At 45.2% G+C, this 27015-nt stretch overlaps 3 protein-coding genes across 3 annotated transcripts; all 3 read right to left on the reverse strand.

Annotated features, from left to right (window-relative positions):
* Window positions 1–590: 590 nt before the first annotated feature.
* Window positions 591–1544, reverse strand: LOC308457803 (olfactory receptor 5T7-like; the record flags this gene model as incomplete). Its single annotated transcript, XM_080971976.1, has 1 exon — window positions 591–1544. The coding sequence occupies one exon, from the start codon at window positions 1542–1544 to the stop codon at window positions 591–593; it is 954 nt and encodes a 317-aa protein (XP_080828102.1).
* A 7005-nt stretch (window positions 1545–8549) lies between these two features.
* Window positions 8550–17070, reverse strand: LOC308457804 (olfactory receptor 5T3-like; the record flags this gene model as incomplete). Its single annotated transcript, XM_080971977.1, has 2 exons — window positions 8550–9523; window positions 16149–17070. The coding sequence occupies 2 exons, from the start codon at window positions 17068–17070 to the stop codon at window positions 8550–8552; spliced, it is 1896 nt and encodes a 631-aa protein (XP_080828103.1).
* Window positions 17071–23650: 6580 nt separating this feature from the next.
* Window positions 23651–24586, reverse strand: LOC308457805 (olfactory receptor 5V1-like; the record flags this gene model as incomplete). The annotated part of the gene is made up of 1 exon (XM_080971978.1): window positions 23651–24586. One exon carries the CDS (start codon window positions 24584–24586, stop codon window positions 23651–23653), a length of 936 nt encoding a protein of 311 aa, XP_080828104.1.
* Window positions 24587–27015: the final 2429 nt, after the last annotated feature.

Genomic DNA, 27015 nt, shown 5'->3' on the forward strand with positions numbered 1-27015 from the left:
ATGCAGATGAATTTTGGGGAAGACTTAACAATATAAAGAAAACAGAAAAAGACATGGAAATGTGGATCCATGAAATTGAAAGAACTTAACAGTGGAAGAATGGGAATTTTTTGTTTTCAGAGGACTAAACTGTAAAAATAGGAAACAACAAGAACAACTGTTTCTAATGTTTGGTGCTTTATTGTGTTTTATATGTTCTGTAAGCGGCCCGAGTGGCTGGGGCAACCCCTGCCAGATGGGCGGGGTATAAATATATTGTTGTTGTTGTTGTTGTTGTTGTTATATTATTATTATTATTATTATTATTATTATTATTATTATTATTATTGGATTTAGGTCTGAGGTTCAAGACAAATCCCCTTGTGACAGTGTGCCATGTTGAATTTGTCAGCTAAGCAGCTCTTCAGACTGGGAGACAAGGCAGTTACTGAACTGGGTGTTGGACACAAGACCCAGTGCAGAATCATGACCTAATTCTTTGGAATCTGTCTAGTAATGTATTGCTGAATTAAGTCTAACCAATGGGAATATGGTGTTAGCCACTGTACTACGGCCCCCAAGGGAAATTTCTCCAAAGGCAGGAGACTCTGTTAGTGAGGAAGATCAGAGCCCTTCCTCAAGCCCCCCAGAACCTTCCTCAGGGCTTCCTTCACCTCCTTGTTGCGGAGGCTGTAGATGACAGGATTCAACATGGGGATGATGATACAATAGAGAGTGGAGATTAGGGTGTCCACTTCCAAGGAGTAGCCTGCGCTTGGGCGGTTGTAGTTCACGTTGGCCATCCCAAAATAGATGATGACCACAACTATGTGGGCGGCGCAAGTGGAGAAGGCTTTTCGCCTGCCGGTGTTGGAGCGGATCCGAAGGATGGCCGACAGAATGAAGATATAGGAGATGACCACCAGGAGGAAAGTCCCCAGGCTGACAAACACACTTGCTACATGAAGGGCCATCTCGTTGACGTAGGTGTCGCTGCAGGCGATTTGCAGAAGAGGAGGGACATCGCAGAAGATGTGGTGGATCTGGTTGGCTCCACAGAAGGTCAGGTTGGTGGAGAGTGCGGTGTGAATAACAGAGTCCAAGAGGCCCCAGATCCAAGAAGTGGTAGCCAGAGGGACACACACTCTTCTGCTCATCAGGTGAGCATAGCGCAAGGGTTGACAAATGGCGGCATAGCGGTCGTAGGCCATGACGGCCAGCAGGGCACATTCAGTCCCTGCAAATGTCATCAGGAGGAACATCTGGACCATGCACTGGTTGTAGGAAATGGTGTGTCTCTGGTGCCAGAAGTTTGCCAGAATCTTGGGGATGGTGACAGATGAGTAGCAGACGTCCAAGCAGGATAAATGGCTGAGGAAAAAGTACATGGGGCTGTGGAGGCGTGAATCCAGTTGGATCAAGGTGAAGATCACACCGTTTCCCACCAGGGTAAATAGGTAGATGGTCAGAAAGAGCAGGAAGAGGAAGGACTGTCCCTCGTGGACCCCAGAGAAACCCAGGAAGATAAATTCGGTCACTTGTAGCGTCTGATTCCTGCTTTCCATGGCTCTGTTGAGGTCAGTTCTGAGTGGAGAACAAGAAAGGAAGACATAAAGAAATAAAGAAATAAAGAAATAAAGAGAGAGAGAGAGAGAGAGAGAAAGAAAGAAAGAAAGAAAGAAAGAAAGAAAGAAAGAAAGAAAGAAAGAAAGAAAGAAAGATAGATGTGGGCAGGGAATGCAGATATGTGCATGGGACAGAGTATTTTTGTCCCTAAAGATCTCTCTGCTTTCATCATTTTCATAGTCTTAACAAGAGCACATTTATAAATTCATTTTATAAATAATGTGCACACACAAAACCCCCAGAAGATGTGTTACTGCCCCAGGTGGGGGCATATTCATCTTTTGGGGGTCTGCAACTGATGTAACGGCAAAGCATTTTGTCATAAATTAAGTCGGCACAAAGAATCTGGTGCTGATAGAATTTAAGATCCAGAAATAGGCAGCTGAGCCCGAACCTTGCTCTCTATTCCCTGCTTGGAGAGGGGGTCCCATTGATCTGGAAGACATATCGGTTTCTCTAGGAAGGAGGTCTTCTGCTTAACCTTTAGACCCATAAACTCATCGAATAGTTGAGTGGGAAGGGATTCTGAGGGTCATTTAGTTCAATGCAGGGATCTCAACTAAAGCATCCATAACAGACTGCTCTCTTCTATATTAGTTCATATTCTTTCTTAACAATAAAATTATATTCTTTTGATCTCTTCCTGGTGGGTTTTTTTTTGGGGGGGGGGCTTGTTTTTATAGCTGGGATACCCTCCCACAAACTTACCTCTGTGAAGTAGGAAAGGTCTTCTTCAGAAAGAGGATTAAATCAGGAGCAGAGCAGTGAGAAAGATTGGGCACATCTACATTTATGTTCCTTCCATCAAACCACACTTGGAATACTCTGGGACCTTTCTAGTTGCCACACCTTTAAAAATAAGAGAGAGTTGGATTTCTAGAAAAGCAATTTAAGGGATTTCTGGAACTAGAGCAAGCATGGGAGGTAGGGATTGAAGCAGCGCAGTGTATCAACTCAGTGCATGCCGTTCAAAGGAAAATCTCACAAGGCATGCAGGTAAAATTTCTAAGGTTAAAAGGAAAAGATGCCATACGGGGGGGGGGGGGAGCTGATCAGGTTTTCCATTTAAGATCAGAGTGAATAAAGCCAAATTCTTCTAGACTTACCTCCTGGTACAGTGGTACCTTGGTTCTCAAACTTAATCCGTTCCGGAAGTCCATTCAAAGTGTTTCAAAACCAAGGCACGCTTTCCCATACAAAGTAATGCAAAATGCATCAATCCGTTCCAGACTTTTAAAAACAACCCTTAAAACAGAAATTTAACATGATTTTTATTATCTAACAAGACCATTGATCCATAAAATGGAAGCAATAAACAATGTACTGCAGTCACGCAATCCATCAGTAGCTGAATTGGGTTCCACAAAGTCACAAAACCAAAACCAAAAAGAGCCACAAGAACACAAAATAAATAGCAAAAACAGACAGACCTCAGCGTAACACCCAAAACGGAAGTGTAATACTCAAAACGGAGCAAGTTCAGCTTCCGAAAAAAGTTCGCAAACCAGAACACTTACTTCCAGGTTTGCAGTGTTTGGGTTCCAAGTTGTTTGAGTACCAAGGCATTTGAGAACCAAGGTGTTAGTATTCCTGCTCCGTGATTGCAGTCCTGGGATTGCTGTCTTTCACATGACGGTGTATGTTTTAACTCCACAGAGTGGGAAGTGACGAAGACAGGATGTTTGTGTTACTGTGTTCCGTGAAGTGGGACTATTGTCCTTTGTTCTTTTTCTCTTTGCTGTCTGATGCTAGAGAGAGAGGGAGCCATGTTGCAGTGCTCCGTGTGTGTTTATATGTAAATAAAGTAGATTAGCCAAAATGCTGAGTTGCTGAGGTCTGTTACGCAAGTTGCACAAACTCTGCGGATCCCTAAGTGTGCCGGTGTCTGTTGGCATCGGTCACTGTGATGTTTGGGCAGAAGAAAGCTTTTTAAACTCCTAAATGACCAGGAGGGAGGGAACATGCCAGTTGGGCATGTGTCTCTACCAGGGTCCTACTCGAGTGTAGGACGAGCTCCTACCACTGTATTTTAAAAAAGGAAGCTCTGAAAAAAGACCCTAGTGGCAGCTAGACTGGTGACTGGGAGCAGCCGCCGAGACCACATAACACCAGTCCTGAAAGATCTTCATTGGCTCCCAGTATGCTTCCGAGCACAATTCAAAGTGTTGGTGTCGACCTTTGAAGCCCTAAACGGCCTCAGCCCAGTAGACCTGAAGGAGAGTCTCCACCCCCATCATTCAGCCCAGACACAGAGGTCCAGTGCTGAAGGTCTTCTGGTGGTTCCCTCCATGCAAGAAGTGAGGTTACAGGGAACCAGGCAGAAGGCCTTCTCGGTAGTGGCGCCTGACATGTGGAACACCCTCCCACCAGATGTCAAGGCAATAAGCAACTATTTTACTTTTAAAAGACAACTGAAGACAGCCTTGTTTAGGGAAGATGCTGTTCTGTTTTTAATATTCAGTTGGAAGCCGCCCAGATTGGCTGGGGAAACCCAGCCAGATGGGCGGGGTAACAACAACAACAACAACAACAACAACAACAACACCAACAACACTGGGAAAGATGGTGGGCACAAGGAGAAGGGGTCGACAGAGGACGAGATCGTTGGACAGTGTTCTCGAAGCTACTAACACGAGTTTGACCAAACTGCAGGGGGCAGCGGAAGACAAGAGTGCCTGGCGTGCTCTGGTCCAGGAGGACACGACTAAATGACTAAACAGCAGCAACTAGATGGGATGTTTCAAAGGCAGGAGGCAGGAGGTCAAATAATTTTAAAAGACTCATACTTGAAAAAATAAAACAAAGGGAGGAGGCATGCAACAATTAGAAAGAAAGGAAACACATGGCTATGTTCTCTACAAAAAATTATAGAGAAGATTAGAAGCAGAGAGAAAACAATATGATCTCATAAACTGCACTCAATCAGAAAAAAGCTAAGGTTTGTCAGACTGTGTATGTTCAATAAAGGAAGCAAAGCTGGCAGATTGTGACCATATTTGTTTAAAAATAAATAGTAGAATAATTGGGTCCAACAACTAAAGACCAACAAGGATAAAGTGATAATAGGATCTGATAACGTCACCAATGAATTTTTAAAATTCTATGAGAAATTGCATGCATCTGATTGTCCCAAAAATGATGCTATTGAAGCATTTAATGTTGTTTAGCCTAATCTGGTTCTGATAAGCACTAGCCTCCCATAATGATCTCTGAGCTCCACAGTATGGTCAGTGAGATTAAAAAAATAAAATAAATAGCCCCTGGCCCAGAAGGCTTCACAGCTGATTATGGTAAGAAATTTGAATAAGTCTCCTGCCCATGTAGCTGTAATGTGCTCACTGTGTACCAGTGGTGTAGCGTGGGTTGTCAGCACCCGGGGCAAGGCAAGTAATTTGCGCCCCCTAACCCGTGGATTTGCGCCCCCTAACCCTAACCCCCAGATGTTGCGCCCGGTGCGGCCGGCCCCCCCGCACCCCCCACGCTACGCCACTGCTGTGTACATCCAGAAGTTCTCCCTTTTGCTAAGATTTTTCTGAGAACTGCAGCTGGTCAGACCACAGAGATGCCAACAGATCCAGCAATAGTAGCAAAAAGGGAGAAATTCTAGATGTGCATGAGGGACATGGTGTCAGCTTGAAGGACCGTGGCAGCACCGCTTGCTTCCGTGAATGAAGCCCTTCTGAGCATGGCAGCCTCAAAGCCCTGCAGTGGCCACAACTGAGGAAGGCAGAACCAAAATGTTCTGCTATAAAAATAAATAAATTCTGTATTGTATTCCCCTGCAATCAATATATGGTTTATATTTGCATCTTATCCTCAGAGCACCCAGTACAAATTTGTGTGAGTGCTGTTTGAGGCTCTCATGACCCTCTCTCTGACCAGCCCTGCCGGATGAGATGAAAGGTCTGTCTAGTTCAGAATCCTTCTCTTAGGGATGCCTAAAGAAGTCAGTCTTGGCCCATTGTTCCAAGAAATGGCCCGATGTGTTATGTACGTAGTTAAATATGTATTACAAGGGGTTTTTTCTCTTTAAAGTTGCAGATTTCTGCAGAATGGAAGAGAATTATCAGTAGAAAACATGTGCAATCTACAAATTGCAGACCTCCCCCTTTCACAAAGTGGTTCTCAGATTCTGCCAGAGAAGTTGACCATCAGAGCACATGAGCAATAGCTCTCCAAAACAGATATTCCCCAGGGCCACGTGACCTCTGGTTAAAGTCTAGCTACCGTGGCTAATAGCTATTGATAGACTTTCGCTCCTCCCCATATCTGCCCAAGCCCCATTTAAAGCTTTTTAATGTAGGGGAATTAAAGCATCTCCAAGCAGCCAAACCCAAAAATTTCTTATGCACCGCAAAAAGCAGTTATTTTGGAGGGGTGAAGAGTGGCGAGTGACCGTTCTGAATCCACAGGCAATAAATAAGGCTGATGCATAAAATCACTCTGGGCTTGGGATGGGGAGGGCATTAGATTTGCATTCAATGGCAAACATACCTCATTTGCACACTTTCCAAGTTTCTGAAACAGCCACCCTTTGAAACTCACGCTTCCCTGAATTTTGCAATACAGTTCTCTGGTCAAGTAACAAATGCAAAAATGCATTATACAGTGGTACCTTGGGTTAAGAACTTAATTCGTTCCAGAGGTCCGTTCTTAATCTGAAACCATTCTTAACCTGAGGTACCACTTTAGCTAATGGGGCCTCCTGCTGCCGCCACGCCACCGCCACACGATTTCTATTCTCATCCTGAAGCAAAGTTCTTAACCTGAAGCACTATTTCTGGGTTGGCGGACTCTGTAACCTGAAGCGTCTGTAACCCGAGGTACCACTGTACTAGGAGAAATTGCTTTGCAAAATTGCAACAAATGAACACTCGTGTATATACTGTATTAGGAGAGCTTTGCACTAAAATGCTGATGAATTTTCACGAGGACTTAACAAAGATTCCAAACTGCTGTTAAAATGTAGAAAAATGAACTTAAGAGTGACGAAATGAGAAATGGAGCAAAACTGAAATTTGGAGATTTGCTCATTTCTACTCTGGACAGAGCAAATCCAGCACTGTGAATATTTCACAGCTTTCCTGACCTGCATGGAAAAATGAATCATTTTGTGCTCAGTTTTAAACCAGCCAGCCTGGATTATTTCCCCATTTCCCAGCATGATTTCTGGTTTAAACTTCTGGAATGATGTTAGACACCGTCCAGTTAAAAAATTTCCCTGGTTTCAATCAGACTGGTGCATGCAGATGAGCAATTCCTATCCCACCCCCATTGCAAACGAAACCTTTCCTGGGTCTGAGGGCTACTTCATGGACACCTTCATTTCCCTTCATTTCTCACCTGGCACCTTCCTGCTGCATGGATAATGGTGGGGCACCTGTTGCCTTTGGAAATATGTGGAGAAAGCCAGTTTTAGATGCTGATGCTTCTTCCAGGTAACCCAGTGAGGAGAGTCAGGCAGGAGTTCTTCCCAAAAAAAGGTCCCCAGCTCTTCAAGCATCAATCACATGTCCTAAAGCTAAGCTGCACCCTTCTTGTATTGTGCGGGTCCAACTCTGGCAGGAAATCAGGTTTATACTGAGTGCTTGAGCTGCCCCTGAAGAACACACCTTTGCATCAGGAGAAAGAAAAATCAAGGAGTCCAGAAAAAGATTTCTCTTCTCTTTCTCCTCCCCACCCCCTTTGGGTTTTTCTTTTAATTGGCAGAGAAGTTTGGAGTCGTGAGCGAAGGGTGGGGACCCAGGGGGTTGGGGAATACCAATGTTCAAACCACGCTCTCAGTTAGTGATGGGGGAAGAAAATCTATTCAATCTCCATTTAATTCACACTTTCTGAAGCAATACGGGAATCAAAGCACAGCCCGCCTTTTCAATTTGCCCATCTCCAGATCTTGCAATGCAAATCTCCAGCCAAGTAAGGTGCAGAAAAAATGTCTGAAGTAGGGTAAAGCGTGGATAAAAGGGCATAAGTTGCTGAAAATAACATACAAAAAATGAGGAACATTTTAGGGGGAATTGTGTGCGTGTTTTTAATAATATTTTTAAAAGATACAGAGTATCAAAATAACCGTACAAGATAGCTTACAAAATACTAAAAGCACTTAATTTTAAAATATAATATAATACAGAATGATGCAATAAACAAACAAAAGGTCTGGATGGGGACGGGAAGGGTACTGATTAGGAGCTTAATTATACACACCTGAACAGTAAACAGAAAATCAAGAGTCTTGTCTTGAGCTTATACATTGGTGTACAATGCAGAACATACAGTCAAATCTGCTTCGTTTAACGGTTAAAGTGTGTACGTAACTAAGGATAAATAAATAAATAAATAAATAAATAAATAAATAAATAAATAAATAAATAATTTATACCCCGCCCTTCCCGGTTCAGAAAACTGGGCTCAGGACGGCTAACAACAAATTTAAAACACTTAATTGATGCAACAAAAAACAGCATAAAATACAGTATAAAACATGAGTAACAATAAATTCAGAATTCAAAAATCAATTTAGGGGAAAAATCCATCCAATAAACATTAGATGATCACCAGCGCTAGCTGGCTAAACTAGTCCTATGAGGATGAGGGAGGCATATGCTCGGTTCATATTCTGTTTTAGCTGCAAGAACAAAGTTGTGCAAAAACATGTGTAACCACACACTGCAAGTAAAGTAAGATAACTGCTAGAAAAACTGATTCTAAAAGGGCAAACCTATTTTAATAACTGGTTGAAGTCTTCTTGTAATCTTTGTAAACTTTCAGTGCATCTGAGGAAGTGATTTGCATGCTACTTGCGTGTCAATATTTTTGCACTTTGTACAACCCTCAGAGCACCTTTGGAACAGATGAGCAAAGAGACCCTCCTGATAGAATAAGGAGCGGTGCTGCTAATGTACATTTCAAATGATTATCTAGAGGTCTGATTTCCACACCACTTGTTAGTGAGGGGAATTATATCCCTTCTTCTGACCCCCCAGAACCTTCTTCAGGGCTTCCTTCACCTCCTTGTTGCGGAGGCTGTAGATGAGGGGGTTCAACATAGGGGTGATGATGCAGTAGAGTGTGGAGACCAGGGTGTCCACTTCCAAGGAGTAGCCTGCGCTCGGGCGGTTGTAGTTCACATTGGCCATCCCAAAATAGATGATGACCACAACTATGTGGGCTGCGCAAGTGGAGAAGGCCTTGTGCCTGCCAGTGTTAGAGCGGATCCGAAGGATGGCCGACAGAATGAAGATATAGGAGATGACCACCAGGAGGAAAGGGCTGATCCCCACAAAAATGCTTGCTGCATGAAGGGCCATCTCGTTGACATAGGTGTTGCTGCAGGCGATGTTCAGCAGTGGTGGGACATCGCAGAAGATGTGGTGGATCTGGTTGGCCCCACAGAAGGCCAGGTTGGTGGAGAGCGCAGTGTGAATGGCAGAGTCCAAGAGGCCCCAGATCCAAGAAGTGGTAGCCAGAGGGACACACACTCTTCTGCTCATCAGGTGAGCATAGCGCAAGGGTTGACAAATGGCAGCATAGCGGTCGTAGGCCATAATGGCCAGCAGGGCGCACTCAGTCCCTGCAAAGGTCATCAGGAAGAACATCTGGGCCATGCACTGGTTGTAGGAAATGGTGTGTCTCTGGCGCAAGAAGTTTACCAGGATCTTGGGGATGGTGACAGATGAGTAGCAGACGTCCAAGCAGGATAAATGGCTGAGGAAAAAGTACATGGGGCTGTGGAGGCGTGAATCCAGCTGGATCAGGGTGAAGATCATGGAGTTTCCCACCAGGGTAAAGAGGTAGATGGTCAGAAAGAGCAGGAAGAAGAAGGACTGACCTTTTTGGACCCCAGAGAAACCCAGGAAGATGAATTCGGTCACCACTAGCGTCTGATTGCTGCCTTCCATGGTCTGCATCAAGGTCAACTCTGAGAAGAGAGCAGCAAGGAAGAGAGATTAATGCGGACAAAAGAAGGTTCCAGAACACACACATGTAAAATCATGGGCAGAGGTGGGTTTCTTTGTTTTTTAAAAGATTTTTGGCAGACGGTAACTGAGAGCATCAACATAACTGTATGGAACAACCTAACATTTGCAGAGCAAAACATCCTCTTGAATTATATACCCAGCACATGGAACCTTAGAAAAGGACAATTTGACTGGACTCTCTGTGCCCTTACCACAGCAAAAAGACTGATGCTGATGAATTGGAAAAATAAAATTGTGGTTCCCTTCTATGACTGGACTGAAGACTTGTACAAACTTAGAACATATGAACAACTTGCATATAAATGCAGATTAAAGGGCTGAATGCCAGTACAGTCATACCTCATGTTACGTCTGCTTCATGTTACGTTCTTTCAGGTTACGTCCCGCGGTGACCCGGAAGTACCAGAAAGGGTTACTTCTGGGTTTCGCCACTCACGCATGCGCAGACGCGCAAAATGACATCAGGTGCATGCGCAGACGTGGCGAATCGCAACCCACGTGTGCACAGACGCGCCACTGCGGGTTGCGCTCTTTTCATGTTGGGAATGGGCCTCTGGAATGGATTCCGTTCACAACCAGAGGTACCACTGTATTTACATTGTGAGGGAATAAGGAAAAAGCAACCAAGTGGGGACCTCTTGAATCCACACGACTTCATCTTCAGCTCATATTCTCCTAGACAACTAGGATGCATTTGCAAACTGCACGGAATTAAAAGAGGCCTGCATCTTGGGAGAAAAGCAATGCCAAACCTAGACAGCATCTTAAAAAGCAGAGACATCACCTTGCTGACAAAGGTCCGTATAGTTAAAGCTATGGTTTTCCCAGTAGTGATGTATGGAAGTGAGAGCTGGACCATAAAGAAGGCTGATCGCCGAAGAATTGATGCTTTTGAATTCTGGTGCTGGAGGAGACTCTTGAGAGTCCCATGGAATGCAAGAAGATCCAACCTCTCCATTCTGAAGGAAATCAGCCCTGAGTGCTCACTGGAAGGACAGATCCTGAAGCTGTGGCTCCAATACTTTGGTCACCTCATGAGAAGAGAAGACTCCCTGGAAAAGACCCTGATGTTGGGAAAGATGGAGGGCACAAGGAGAAGGGGATGAGATGGTTGGACAGTGTTCTCGAAGCTACCAGCATGAGTTTGACCAAACTGCGGGAGGCAGTGGAAGACAGGAGTGCCTGGCGTGCTCTGGTCCAAGGGGTCATGAAGAGTCGGACACGACTAAACGACTAAACAACAACAACAACATGATAGGTCTGTAAATGGGGGGCCCTGCCTCCAACCACCTAACTGGGATTTACTATATAGGTTTCTTATATGAAAAAAGAACATTAATTGCAGGTTTGTTGAAAATCTTGTCTGAGACCACAATGGGGGAAACTTGGGGGAAACCTGTAAGGGTCATCATTTTAACGGAGGCCAAAAGAGACGGGTTTAGTAACTGCCTGAATTTGAAGTCTGATTTGAATTGGGAAATAACTAGTAAATATTTAGGATCCTCCATTCCAACCACCTGGAATTCAGGAGTCTCATCTTAAACATCCCTGAACCATCCCTGAGGCCATCCAACCTCTGTTTAAAAGCCTCCAAAGTTGGAGAGTCCACTACCTTCTGAGAGAGTCCGTTCCGCTGTCTAACAGCTCTTGTCCTCAGAGAGTTCTTCCTAATGTTAAGTCTGAATCTCTTGCCATTTGTCCTATCAAAAAATATTACTGAGCTATGTAGTTGGAGGGGGGGATTTGTTTAAATAAAAAGCAGATTACTGCAGAACAGAACAGAAATATCGGCAAAAGATATAGGAAATTAACAGATGGGCTCATCCCAAAGCAGTCAGCTGGATGACACCAAATAAGTTGAGCATTGGGACACTAAGGCAATAGTTCTCCCCAGCAGATGTTTTTCAGTGATATGTAACATTTCTCTAACTTTTAACTATCCTGGCTAATAGTCTTTGATATACTTTCCCTGCTTCTTTAATTGCATCTTAGCTCCTTTTTGCAGTTGTTTAAGGTAAAGCCATTGTGGCATTTTGAGGCAGCAAAGGCCATAAATTGCTTATGCACTGTGAGAAGCAGTCCTTTGGGGGTGGGTGGCGTCTGTCCTGAACCTACAGCTGATGAATAAGGCTGAACCATAAAACCACTCTGGGCTAGGGGTGCGGGAGATACTAAGATTCAGTTCCCCTCCCCCTCTTTCCTTTTCCGTCTGTGATGGAACCCCTATTTGGGGACTTCCCTGGCTTTTTTCTGGCTCACGTAGGACCAGACTGGGTAGTTGGCCTTGGTGAAGATTTGACATTTGCTCCCCCCGAACAGTTTTTGATCTGGACTTCCACTGAAATGAGTCTGCATTTTAAGTTGTATTTTAATCTTGTTTTTAAGTATTTTAATCAATTGGTTTTATACCGGATGTTAGCCGCCCTGAGCCTGCTCTTGGCTGGGGAGGGCAGGGTATAAATACCATTTATTATTATTATTATTATTATTATTATTATTATTATTATTAAAAGGCAAACCTACTGAATCCACTCCTTCTGAAAGTGTGTGCAAACTGAAATACAACCACCCTTCACACTTCAATGCCGTTCCCCTGTCAAGTAATGGGTACAAAAATGTGTATACTGGGTCTGTGGACACGGGTACACACACACACACACACACACACACACACACACACACACACTGCAGATAACAGGCAAACGTGTTATACAGTGGTACCTCGGGTTACAGATGCTTCAGGTTACAGACTCCGCTAACCCAGAAATAGTGCTTCAGGTTAAGAACTTTGCTTCAGGATGAGAACAGAAATCGTGCAGCAGTGGCACGGTGGCTGCAGGAGGCCCCATTAGCTAAAGTAGTACCTCAGGTTAAGAACAGTTTCAGGTTAAGGATGGACCTCCAGAACAAATTAAGTTCTTAACCAGAGGTACCACTGTATTGGGGAAAATTGCTTTGCAAAAAGGTGTACATTTGGCAAAACAAAACAAAACAAAACAAAATCACACTAACTTTGCACTAAAATGGTTGTGGTTGTTGTTAGAAATAGAATTTGTATACCACCCCCCCCCAGATCTCAGGGTGGTTCACAGCATAAACGATTTGCCCATCCCTATTCTGGACACAGCAAATCCGACTCAAGTAAGTCGCTGAACACTCTGAACGCTTTGAAGCTTTCCTGTGCTGCACAGAACATGGAATCGCTTTGTAGCCAGCTGTAAATCAGCCAGGCTGGATTATTTCCTCTTTTCCCATATTGATTCAAACATCCTGCCCAGTGTTAGACAATGTCCAGTTTGCATGCTTTTAAACAAACCAGTGCACGCAGACAAGCAATTCCTCCTCCGGACCCCATTGCAGATGGAACCTGCGCAGGTTCCCTTATGTTTCTGCTCCTCACCTGCCATCTTCCTGCTGAATGAACTCAGGTGATTGCTGCAGAGTCAGACAATTGGTGGGGAGAAAGTCGGATCCAGATGCTGCTTCCAGGTGACCCAGGGAGGAGAGCCAGACAGGAGGGAGAGTCCCAGGGACAGAGAAGGTGAGGGGCGACAGAAGGTGTTTGTAGATTTCAGGGTCCCCACCTTCCACCGTGCCAGGACTGGAGACATACCAGACTCATGTTCTGCCTAAGAAAAGCTCTCCGTTTCTGGCTGTGTTTCAGGCACCACCTCATCTCCTAACACCTAGCTTTGTCTTGCCAGTACATCCCATGGACCCAACTCTGGCAAGAAAGAAGGTTTTTATTGTTTGAGCAGCCCCTGAAGAACATGCATTTGCAACGAAAAGGAAGAGAGATCAAGAAGCCCAGGAAAAGACACCCCTCCCTCTGGGTTTTATTTTTCTCCTGGCAGAAAATGCTGATGACAAGGGTATTTTGCGTCACCCAAAGGAGTCAGGGAATTGCAAAGTTCAAATCAAAAAGGACTGGCTCTTATTTAAAAATGGGGAAGAAAGTCAGTTTAGCTTTCATTTAATTTCACACTTTTCCATTTTTTGGGGGGGTGTCAGATGGCAAAGGTGGTTGCTCACGAGTAACCAGGCAGGACTCTGATCTGTCTTTTACAGGTTTTATTTTGGTGCAAAACTATTTACAGTGCAGAACCCCAAAGTTCATGTCTGCCTCAATCGCTACCAGAATCCGGGAGTGCTTGTTTCCTGGACCTCCCCCAACATAAAAGTCTTGTTACGCCCAGCCTTTTCCTTCCCTCTTTGCGCTTTAGACCTCTGCGCAGGGTGGGCGACGGAAGGGGCGTGCTTCCCCCCTGGCTGGCTTTGCCAGGAGCAGTGCTGAGGCTCCCACCAGCATCCTCTGGTCCTTTCACTTCTTCCCCACTGGAGGTGTGGCTTTCCTCACCACCGGAAGCGGAGCTGCTTCGCAAGATTTTCGGAGGCTCCCTGTAGCACAACTGCCCCTCTGTTTCCCGCCCCTGTTCTGATGGCAGTTCCCTGACGGGGGGGGGGGGGGATGCAGCTGTCCAGTCAGGGAATGCACACAAAAATGTGTGGATAAGTAGGCATATGTTTCCAGAAAAGAGATAGAAAAAGCATTTCTTTAGTGAGAAGGAGAGCATAGGAGAAATTTGCATTAACATGCTGGTGAATTTTCATGAAGACTTTAACAAAACAACAACCAACCACAATCTAATGTGGAAATGTGAAGAACTGAATTTAAGACTGGAAACTGAGAAACAGAGAGAAATCAAGAGTTTCTCTTGGGGAAGAACTTTGTAGAGACTCCATCCAATGGCAGGGAAGGTCGTCTGTGCAGCAGCCAATCAGGGACCTCGTGAGAATAACCATTGAAAGATGCCCAGCTTGCTAGTCTTTATTTACTTATTTAAGGATTTTCCTACTGTGGTAGACTTTCAAAGCAGATTCTTACTCTATGAATCACATTCAAGCAGAGAAGACCTTGGCAAGAAGAAGAAGAAGAAGAAGAAGAAGAAGAAGAAGAAGAAGAAGAAGAAGAAGAGGAGGAGGAGTTTGGATTTGATATCCCGCCTTTCACTCCCTTTTAAAGAGTCTCAAAGCGGCTAACAGTCTCCTTTCCCTTCCTCCCCCACAACAAACACTCTGTGAGGTGAGTGGGGCCGAGAGACTTCAAAGAAGTGTGACTGGCCCAAGGTCACCCAGCAGCTGCATGTGGAGGAGCGGAGACACGAACCCAGTTCCCCAGATTACGAGACTACTGCTCTTAACCACTACACCACACTGGCTCTCAAGGAGATGTTGGCTGCCCAGAGGAGCAGCCCAGGGAGGGCACGGATGGGCAGGTGGGCTCCTAGCAAGAGGGAAGAGGCACAATTTTTGTGCTCCCCTGGGCCTGGGCCTTTGGCAGAGACTAACCTGACCAACCCTCAGGTACGCCCCTGCATTCAAGCGTGGTACCCAAAACAGAAATAACCTGGCCTTCCTCCAGTGACGCTGGAGAGAGTTGCTTTCTTACGTTCTATCATAGGTGTTAGAATAAGTCAACAAATGGAAGAGTACAGGGGCCACTTGCGCCTCCTCTCTTGTTGACCCACTGTTGATTGATTGACAGATCCCACCTTTTTCTCCAAGGAGCTCAAGGCGGCCTACATGGGTGTCAGGCTTCAGGGAACTGGCTTCCTCCCCCATGGCAGTAGATAAGCAGAACAAAGGAAAAGGAGTCTTTCTACCAGTTGGAAACTTTAATGACCACAGCAAGAGAACAAAAACCCATCTCCTAGGAATGGCGGTGCTCCCACTTAAGGATCCCACCCCCTCCGTCCCTATTAATCTATGTCACTTCTACGTCTTGTAATCTGAGCTTGTACCCTCTGTGCTTTCTGTGCTTTCTGTTCTGACCCTTTCTGAGCTCTTCTTGGCTTTGGGGAGAGTGGAGGAATGCTTTCCAGAGACAGTGAATCTGTTAACCCTCTCCCTCCCAGTGTTTCTTCTCCTAGCTGTTCCCCATCCAGTATTTCCCAGCTTCTGCCTTCTGAACTGTGCCCCTCTGCAAGCCACTGTTTCAGTACTGGACTGGACTTATTTGTTAGTGATGCTGAGCACTGAAATTTTTGAAAACGTGAGTGTTTTAGACATGAGACATGCAACAATAAAAATGTATATACTGATGGCAACTACATAGGGAAAATGAGCTCTTGTCAATCGATGGGCAAGAGATGTTGGTGATTTGTGCACCATATCAGGATTCCCAAGTTCCATTAAAAAAAATATACATAAACATTTCTGTGCCAGAGTTCATAGTGTTCTTTCTTTCTTCATTCACTTACACACAGTTCCACTCCTGCTGTTCCACCCAAAAGACAACATGGGGGAATTGTTCAACACTTGTGCCATGAAGGGAGCAGGGCTGCCCTCTGTGGTGGCCATCATGGCCAGGCAAATGCCAGGGGTATGCCTTGGCTCTGGCAGGGCTACCCTGGCACCAGCTGTGGTGGATGAGTCTGCCTTGATCTCCATCCCACAGCTTGCTACCATCCAAGCATGCCTGTAATTCTTAAGCAGCCAGGGAACTCTGAGAGTCTCATTTCTGGGATCACTATCTGCTTGAAGAAGTGTGTCATTTCCTCTGGCTTTCCAGGAGCTTCCTCAGGGCTCCCTTGACCTCCTTGTTGCGGAGGCTGTAGATCAGGGGGTTCAGCGCAGGGGGGATAATGCAATACATCGTGGAGATCAGAGTGCCTGTCTCCAAGGAGTAGCCCTGTCCAAATTGGTTGTAGTTAACCAACCCATTCCCAAAGTAAAGGGTGACCACGATCACGTGAGAGGCGCAAGTGGAAAGAGCTTTCTGCCTGCCAGCATTGGACGGGATCCGCAAGACAGAGGAGAGGATGTAGAAGTATGAGAGGCCAATGGCCAGGAAGGGGAATAGTCCTATGAATACGCTGGCTACCTGAGTCGCCATGAAATTCATGTACAGGTCTCCACAGGCAATTTTCAACAACGGGGGGACGTCACAGAAAATGTGCCCAATCTGGTTGTGCCCACAGAAGTGCAAGTTGGAGCTCAGAGCGGTGTGAAAAGCGGAATGGAGGAAGCCCCAAACCCATGCGCTAGTGGCCAGCTGGGCGCAAGCCTTGGCGTTCATGAGGCCCGAGTAGTACAAAGGCCTGCAGATGGCGACGTAGCGATCATAAGCCATGGCAGCCAGCAGCACAGCTTCTGCCCCCGTGAAGGACATCAGGAAGAACATCTGGGCCATGCACTGATTGTAGGAGATGGTGTGTTGCTGGTATAAAAGATTCACCAGGATTTTGGGGACCGTGACAGACGAGAGGCAAACATCTAAGCATGAAAGGTGGCTGAGGAAAAAGTACATGGGGCTGTGGAGATGGGAATCCAGCTGGATCAGGGTGAAGATCATGACATTACCCGTGATGGTCACCAAGTAGATGGTGAAATATGCCAAGAAGAAGTATCTCTGGCCATCTAGCATGCCGGAGAAACCAAGGAGGACAAATTCCATTACCTGCGTGGTCTGGTTGTTGGCTTCCATCGAGGATATGGAATTCACCTGCAAGGAAAGGAACCTGTACAAGAAATATATTTTGCCTATCCCTGGATTCAGCATCAGTAATGAGGAACACCAACTATCTTTTGCTGGTGCAGTTCTGGGGATGGAGATAAATCTGATTCTGTTTGCATTTAAAAACTTGTCGCTTTCCAGAATAACACACAGACTGAAACACAGCCATTCTTTGCTCAAAATTCAACAGCACTGCTCCCCAGCCAAGTAATGGACAAATTCAACATACAAATGCATATATTGGTGAAAACAGCATACAAAGGCAGGTTAAATGAAGGGAAATTGCATTGCAAAAGGTGTGCATTAGGCATAATGGCATACAAAAATATGTTTTAGGATAAATTCATTGTAAAATGTTGGTAATTCTCACAAGAACAATTTACAAACTGATGCAGGGAACTCAACTTAAGACGGGGAAGATGAGAAACTGAGAGACACTGAATCTGACAGCGTCACCCATCCCTTTGCCGGTCCTTCAGGGGGAGCGTCCATGCAGAGAGAGAGGGGCAGGTCAGTTGAAAGGCCACCGTCTTGCTTGTGGATGTCTTTACACGTCCCAAATCAGAGGCACTTGCTAATGACTTCTGTTCTGTCGTTAGGTTAAAAAAATACACACAGAGAGAACATGTAGAGGTTTGGCTTAATAAACTCTGAGAAAATGCATGAACCTCCTGATTTGATTTCAGTGCTCAAATATTTGAATTACTTAATGAATTGTCTAAAGGCAAGAAAATAAAGCAGAGTCGGGGAGAAAGAAACCACGAGATCCAACACACCTAAGTGTCAGAGACAATAACACAGTCTTGATGTCTGCCTGAATTCTAACCAGCTTAGCATGTTGGATGTTCTTGTTTTCCCATCATCTGCAACTGAAAAAGCTGCAGATAAGGAAGTATGGTAACTTACCTCCATCCTGTGTCCCACCACAGTTAGGGCTTTTAGCATGCCATTCATCCCTTCCTCAGTGAGGTCCAGCCACCCCACAGTATTCCTTAGGTTCAAACAAGTATTTCACAACCCATTCCCACCCCCTTTGCAAAGCTTCACCTCCTCACCAGGCCCCACTGAGAGACATCTCCTTTCTTGCCTTTTTGTTCCTTCCTTGAACCCAAGTCCTGTTGCTCCCCGCTAGGAAGGGCTAATGATGCCGAGACCAGTGAAGACTTCTGACGCTCACTTTCAGTGCAGAGCATCTTCAATTAAGGTTGCTCAAGAACCTGCAGAGTTGCTCTGCCCTGGAGATGACCAGCGGTCTGACTCTGTAGAAGGTCGCTCTCAGCTCCAAACTTCCCCTACAGATTTTGCATCTTGCACCTTTTCATAATCTGCCTCAATGCCCACAGAACCTTCAGTAGTTCAGCATCGTTGTCAGTCCATCTCAAGGCTTATTCCCAAGACTACCTGGCGAGGAGTTAACTACGGGGCATTAGAAATGCCAGCTTTGCCTCTAGCCCAGGTGAGCTGGTTGGGCACCTGCCACCACAAGCATCATCCCCATTTTCTGGAAGAAGGCTGCTGACGTTTCCTTTGGAGAGCCTGCAGCGGCTCCAAAGTTTCTGCACTTGCGTGGGGACAGAAGTGTCTCAGCAGGTGAGGATATGTTGCAAGGCAGGGGCCCTGGGGACGCCCCTGCAGAGGAAATCTGCAGGGAGTGAGGCAGGAGAGGAAAACTCAAAGAAAACAGGTGCTACTCTGAGACTTTCAAGGAGGTGGGATGGAGCTGCAGAGAATGACATCAGAGCCAGAGAATGGCATCACTCCCTCTATTTTCAAAGTCCAGTCCTGGGCTGCCCTGATTGTGTGGCCTAAATGACACCATCCACACGAGGGAGAGATCAGCACAGACTTCGGGAGAACTCAAGGTGTGCAGAAGTTAGTGGTGGAATCTCCTGAAAATCTCAAGCTTATCCACACTGGTTTTATTATTATATATATTACAATACACATAAAACACTCCAGGTTTCCAGTACATACAGCAATGCATATAACATTGATGTATAACATACATAAAATTATGCAGCAGAAATATTGCATCACATGTTGTTGTTTAGTCGTTTAGTTGTGTCCGATTCTTCGTGACCCCCTGGACCAGAGCACGCCAGGCACTCCTGTCTTCCACTGCCTCCCACAGTTTAGTCAAACTCATATTCGTAGCTTCGAGAACACTGTCCAACCATCTCGTCCTCTTTCGTCCCCTTCTCCTTGTGCCCTCCATCTTTCCCCACATCAGGGTCTTTTCCAGGGAATCTTCTCTTCTCATAAGGTGGCCAAAGTATTGGAGCCTCAGCTTCAGGATCTGTCCTTCCAGTGAGCACTCAGGGCTGATTTCCTTAACAATGGAGAGGTTTGATCTTCTTGCAGTCCATAGGACTCTCAAGAGTCTCCTCCAGCACCAGAATTCAAAAGCATCAATTCTTCGGCGATTCCCTTCTGTTGCATCACATAGGATACTAAAATGCAGAGTTGGAGTGGATCCCAATGGTCATCTAGTCCAACCTCCTACAATGCAGAAAGCGTGGGGTTTATAGAACTCTTTTATACACATTTTACATATATCTAGGGGCTGCTCCCCACTCACTCCCTGCTCACCAATCGAAACCCTTGCCCTTGCCCCACTTCTGCCCAACACCCTAGTGCAAGGATGTCCAACAGGTCAATCCCCAGGAGGTTTTGGTAGATCGCTGCCGATCGCTGGGTCTTTTTCCTTGTGTTGGTAAAATCGAATCCAGCCCTGCCCCCTCACCCCACCCTCCATTGTTGCACAATCTGCAGAACAGAAGACAGAGTTTACTCACTGAGGCTGTTTGTTTCCCCAGCGACTTGTTAGTGGGTGGCTGTTCCTCTTTCTCCCAAAAACCCTTTAAAACTGGGCTTTCCAAATTTCAAAACATATCATATTCATTATTTCCCCCCTTTTCCTCCATCAAACCCTCCCCCTCAGAGACTGCCCTCAGCTTCTCTCTCTGATTTCTCAGCACATATTATTCTCTGCATGTTATACACTTGTACATATCCTTACATCATCTATCTATAATGTTATCAACCAATAAATTTGTGTATGTTTATTCAAACCCTGCCAGTCTTGATAGCACAAGGATGGAAGAATGAGGAGGTCCCAACGAAAGAACAGTGGCAAGAAAAATTGATGACTTACGCAGAATTGGCTAAATTGACGTAGAAACTGTGAGACCAGGACAACTGTGACTTTAAGGAAGAAGGGGAGCTTTTTACAAATTATCTAAAAAGACAACAAAATGAACTGGACTCATTGGCAGGAAAAGCTCAACCAATTTGACCTGAACCTCTCTGGGGAGTTGGCCACCCCTGCCCTAGTGGATCCCCTCACAGCTTAGAGGCTCCTCTGAATAAAAGTTTGTAAAATAAAATGACTCCTCATTGTCAATACCTGTTGTTGGACCCAGAAATTTTGCAGGTACTGATCCCAAAATATTTGGGAACCACTGACATAGAAGTTTGGCTTTCTCTCCACAAGATTGCAGTGCTCTGGCATCATGAACCTTCCATCTCTTGCTCAGCCTCTCTCCATATGCACAAAGCTGTAGAGAAAATGCACCCAGCCATATAGTGGAAGCAGAAAGTCCAGGGAAACCCTACTGTCTGAACCCAGCATGCCACACTCATTTGCATGTTGGAGAGAGTTGGTGTCAGGGGTTCAGGAGCAGAGGCAAGGGCAAGGGAGGAAACAGAGAGTGAGGGGGAGGAGGCAGAAGAAAAGATGAGTGATGACGACGACCCGAGATCTCCGAGTCTTTCCAGTGAATCAGAAGATTCACAGAAAGGAGCACCAGTGGCCAGGGCAAGGGGGGAGCCTAGGGGGACACCCCAGGAAGATAGAGCCAGAGGGGACTCAGAGGGGAGCAGTTGGAAATCGGGACCAGCGTCACCGCCAGAGAGCAGGGAAGAGGAAGGGCGCCAGGGATCAAGCGCTGGCAGCTCACAACAGGGGGGAGGGCACGAGTCAGGAGTGGCCACACCTCCATCGGGGAGCGAAGAAACGGTCAGACGGAAGGTGGAAGGTTGGGCGCGCGGGCCAAGTTCAAATGCACAGGAAGGTGGCGCAGTAGGCAGCCCGGAAAGGGAGCCAGGTCCTAAAGCCCGCCGAAAGGAGGGAGAAGAGTCAGGGGGGTCAGCGTCAGCGTCAGAGGAATCCCGGAAGGAAGAGACCCCGGGGGGCAGAGGGACCCAGAGAAGAACAGTCAGGCGGAAAAGGTGGAGCAGGGCTAGGATATTAAGTTGGTGTACAAGGGGCGGAGACTCAGACGGAGCTTCGCCGATCTAACCATGAGACGTAGAGTTGCACGCAGCAGCTTGAGAATGGAAACTGTAACTCAATAAAGACTTTTATTTAATGATCGCTGGCTAGCGTGATCCTCTGTGAGCTAGGATCTGGAAGCAGCTCTGACAGTTGGGCTTTTACGGGTTTGTTTTTTTTTAAATAATTTTTATTAAGATTTCAGTAAAAGATTAAACAGAAAAACATAAAAAAGAAATACACAAATACACAGTACATAATCCAAAGAAGAAAAAAAAAAAAACCACAGAGAACAAAAAACAAAAAAAACCCAAACAGAACAATTAAAAACAATATCACCTTTTCATTTCCGTTTTTAAATTTACTTATTTTCTGGACCTCCTCATACCTCCCTCTTTTGTATTCCAGTCCAAATTGTTTGTCCAGCAATTTCTTTTCCACTTTTTTTTAATCCCAATCTTTAATCTTAATATAATATAGCATTAAAATTTTACCTCTTAAATACTAAATTTCCATTTCCTTAAACTTCTTTAATCCTAATCTTTAACCTTAGTCTATCTATAACTTTAAATCCTGTACAGCTGGAAACCACTTATTTTCAATCCAACATCACTCTAGCATTCTTTAATTTTGCAGTGTTTCTGTAGATAATCTTTGAATTTCTTCCAATCTTCCTCCACCAACTCTTCTCCCTGGTCACGGATTCTACCAGTCATTTCCGCCAGTTCCATATAGTCCATTAGTTTTATCTGCCATTCCTCCAGCGTGGGAAGTTCTTGTGTCTTCCAATACTTTGCGAGGAGTATTCTTGCTGCTGTTGTTGCATACATAAAGAAAGTTCTATCCTTTTTTATCACCATTTGGCCGACCATGCCCAGGAGAAAGGCCTCTGGTTTCTTAGGGAAGGTATATTTGAATACCTTTTTTAATTCATTATATATCATTTCCCAGAAAGCCTTAATCTTTGGGCACATCCACCAAAGGTGAAAAAATGTACCTTCAGTTTCTTTACATTTCCAACATTTATTATCGGGCAAATGATATATTTTTGCAAGCTTGACTGGGGTTATGTACCACCTGTATATCATTTTAATAATATTCTCTCTTAAGGCATTACATGCCGTAAATTTCATACCTGTGGTCCACAACTGTTCCCAGTCAGCAAACATAATGTTATGTCCAACGTCTTGTGCCCATTTAATCATAGCCGATTTTACCGTTTCATCCTGAGTGTTCCATTTCAGCAGCAAGTTATACATTCTTGACAAATTCTTAGTTTTGGGTTCTAACAATTCAGTTTCTAATTTTGATTTTTCCACCTGGAAGCCAATTTTCTGGGCTTTTATGGGTTTTACTTTGGTGTTCTTTCATATTTCCATGTATTCACTTTTGACTTTGATAAATGTGCTTGGTAGATTAGGGGAATGCTGTGGACATAGTGTATCTTGATTTCAGTAAGGCTGTAGACAAAGTCTTCCAAGAAGCTGCTAAAAGGTGGGCTGGATGAGGTATCTGTTAGGTGGATTTGTAGCTGGTTGCATGATCAAACCATCATTAATGGTTCCTTGTCATCCTGGAGAAAAGTGGTTAGTAGGGTACCGCAGGGTACTTTCCTGGGTCCGCTGTTGTTCAATGTCTTTATAAATGATTTGGATGAAGGAACTGAGAGGATGCTCATCCAATTTGCAGATGACACCAAGCTGGGAGGGGTACCTAATGCTGCAGAGGACAGAATTGGGATTCAATATGACCTTAGCACATGGGGAACTGGGTCATAACTGAATGAAATTCAATAGGAGCAAATGCAAGGCATTTAAGCAGGAAGAACCAGCTGCAAAAATACTCCATAGTCCTCTGGCCATCTCCCTGTGATCATCCTCCCCCCACTCTGCTTGGGCTCATCCTTCTCTTGGCTCTGAGAGCCCCTGACTAGAAATACTCTCCAGTGACAATGTGTCAGCTAGTCCCCCTTCCACATTCTCCCCTTCTTCTAACACTCCCCAACTCTTCTGTTGGGCTGTCTCTGAGCTGTAGCTTCCCTCAAACTCCTCAAAGCCCTGCTGAAATTCAATACTGCATTCCTCTCCTTCAGGAGCATCAGGAGAAGGGGGTGGTGGTCTCACCATTCCATCTCCCCCTCGCCCTCTTGAGTCCAGTCCCTGACAGTGACTTTGTCTATAGTTTCTCCCTCTTCCTTAATTCCCACTCATCAATTTTGCTGTTCCCAGCAGACATGTTCCAGTGAAGCCCTGCCGTACTGAGAAACAGAAATGAGATTCAAATTGTCCTCTGGCAGTTCAGAACCTTCCTCAGGGCTTCTTTCACCTCCTTGTTGCGGAGGCTGTAGATGAGGGGGTTTAGCATAGGGGTGACGATGCAATACATTGCGGAGAGCACTGTGTCTATCTCCAGAGAGTAGCCGGTGCTTGGGCGGTTGTAGTTTACGAATCCGTTTCCGACACAGAGGGTGACCACAACCAAGTGTGAGGCACAGGTGGAGAAGGCTTTCTTCCTGCCAGTGTTGGAGTGAATCTTCAGAATGGAGGCCAAGATGTAGAAATAGGAGAAGATGATGAAGAGGAAGGGAGCCAGGCCCACAAAGATGCTGGTGATGTGAGTGGCCAATTCATTGATGCTCGTATCACTGCAGGCGATCTTCAACAGTGGGGGCACATCGCAAAAGATTTGGGGAATCTGGTTGGCTCCACAGAAGTGAAGCTTGGTGGCCAACGCAGCGTGAATCGCTGAGTCCAGGAAGCCCCAGACCCAGGAGGCCACAGCGAGATAGATGCACAGCCTGTTCCTCATGAGACGGCTGTAGTGCAATGGCTGGCAAATGGCGGCATAGCGGTCATAGGCCATGACGGCCAACAGGGCAGGCTCACTTCCAAAAAACCCGATCAGAAAGAATGTTTGTGCCATGCACTGGTTGTAGGAGATGGTGTGACTCTGGCGCAGGAAGTTCACCAGGATCTTTGGCACAACAACAGAAGAAACACAAATGTCCAAGCAAGATAGGTGACTGAGGAAAAAGTACATGGGGCTGTGAAGGCGGGAATCCATCAGGACCACGATTAATATCATGAGGTTGCCTGTGAGAATGGCCAAATAGGCAGCTAGGAAGACCAAGAAGAGGGGAGCTTGGTTGCTCGGGGCTCTGGAGAGACCCAAGAAGATAAACTCTTCTACCTGTGTTTGATTCTCTGTGTCCATGAAGAAGAAAAGAGGGAGATCTGAGGAGAGAGAAAAGTGACGTTGAGGGAAGCCCAGTAGCAGTCATCCTGTTATAAACAGATATCTGTCCCACCCAACGTTCTTTTTCATGTTTTCTAGGTAAATATAGAGCCAGATCCATACCTTTAAAACACAGTTGGAGTACATGGTTTCTTGCTTTACAGAAACAATCTACAAAAATGCAAACGCAACACGCTGGCTAATAACTGTTAGTAAATAAGGCAGAAGAAACAATGGCAGAAGTTAAAGTGGAGTGAAGGGAGAAAGGGACCAAAATCGTGGGTTTTAATAATGGCAGAGGTTTGAAGAAAGCAGGCATGGAGAGACACTAGGGGGGTTTTGTTTTTCAAAAGCAAACAAGTCAATTTCTACAAGCAGAAATAGAGACTGGTAGAACATAGAACTGAACACCAGAAAACTGGCACCACAGAGCATTTCGAAGCTTCCTTTTCTCTGTACTCAACCCTTCTTTTTAATTGCCACCTCCCTTGGCAGGATTTTAAGAAAAATTTGCAATATGATGATAAAAGATAGAACTGGATACAATAAGATTAATACTATTACACAGACATAATGGAAGCAGGAAAAAGGGCAGAGGGGAGTAAGGGATTTGAGAAATCCCACATTTGGATGTTTTATTGAATTTGTAAACAGTATTGTAAGGTTTTTTAATTATTTTAATGTTTAATTTATTTGATGTGATATTTCTTATATTGAAAATTAATTTAAAAATATAATAAATAAACAAATTGCCACCTTTCCCTACATCACCCCCTGATCACTCTACTCACACCTTTGCCCTTGTTTGAAATCACCACCCCACCCCCTCTGCTTTCCTCCATTCCTGTATTATTCTAACTTCTGGAATTATTTGAAAACACAATTCTGCATCCGTGCATCCTTGATTTACTCAGACTTCTGCCATTGTTTAAAACAGTCACCTTTTCCCTGTTCAGCGCCTGTCTCTTCTCAGTGTACTCAGACGTCTCTCCCACTCCACAGCTGCCTCTTGTGAGAAAGGCGATGTGTGTGAGCCCAGTAAGTGTTCTTCAGTGCTCTGAGACCTCTGGCTAAAGTTTAGCTACCTCAGCCAGTAGCCATGGATAGACTTGTCCGTTTGCATTCTTGGGTGCAGTAAGTATTGATCTGATGTGTAGAGATCTTTCCTATTCTATTTCCAGAGAGTTCTGGAAGCTTCTCTGTGTGATACAAGCTGATCAGACTGGATGTTTCTAGCCAACAAGTAAGTTTTTATTCTGCCTGGAAACAAGCAGAAGGTTCCTGATGTTTGGCCTTTTCCTTCAGAAAACTAGGAGTTCAGAACACTACTAGGAGTTCTGAATACAACCAGTTGTGAGGAGGCAGCTTACGCAAAATCTCTTCTCCAAATGTGACACCAAGAAAGGGCCTTGAAGATCTCATGGTGACACCAGGGCCCATGTGAGCAAACTTCTCTGCTGCCTGCCTTGTGGCTGGCTGCCTTTCCTTGTAGGGGAGCAATTGTTACCTTGTGTGTTGACCAAGGGGATATCTGTGCACAGAGAATCCACAGAGAGGAAGGCTGCAGCTGTAGTGAATCAAAATGTCCCATGGGAGTAGGATTTTTTTGCAGGTATGATAGAGCCAAGCGCAATGGATGGTGTCCTTTAATTGGGGCACCCTTAATTGCTGGTAGGGAGGGGGCAGGAGGCCAGCAGTAACCTCAGAGCTATTAAGTCATGTTATGGAAAGTGTGTCCTCCTGGTGAGATTTAAATTCCCTCTGAGACTCACTTTCACCATTGGAGCTCCTGTGTGGATGTTGTTAAGCCGGATGAGAAAGCAAGGAAGGAAGAGCTATGGGGAAATTAAAATTCTATCTCTCACCTGCCAGCCACCAAAGTTGTAGGCAGTTAGGACAAAGAGGAGGAGACTCTAGTGACCGTGGCTAGTAAGAATGTGGAAGCAGTAGCCAATGCAGGACGTGTGGAAGGGCACAGCTTTTGGGAGGCTGCCAGGGTCCTGGGCTGTGCCTGGACCAGAGGTGAAGAGAGTCTTCTTCCATGGAGGAGGTCCAGACATATTTTTTAAAAAATAATTTTTATTAAATTTCCATTTAACAAACCAATCATATCATATTAATTATTCCAAATTATGCCAATACATATGACACAGTCCAAATATTTAACCGAATTTTAATTTTTTGTGGGGGGTACCCATGCTTCAGTTTTGGTAGGGGTCCAATCATCTTATATTTCTGCTGCTTTGATATTCACAAATCCCATTTTCCCATCTCCTTGTTGTTATCGTTTTTCTTCTTAATAACCTCCGAGTTGTTTCCACAAGCGAGTTGAAAGGAACAACGTTGTTTATATTTCTGTGTGAACTTTGTAATGCTCTCCCGCAATTCATCTCAACACAGATCCAAAA

This window comes from Podarcis pityusensis, assembly GCF_964106645.2.
Source record: "Podarcis pityusensis genome assembly, chromosome: 10".
Classification (NCBI taxonomy): Eukaryota; Metazoa; Chordata; class Lepidosauria; order Squamata; family Lacertidae; genus Podarcis; species Podarcis pityusensis.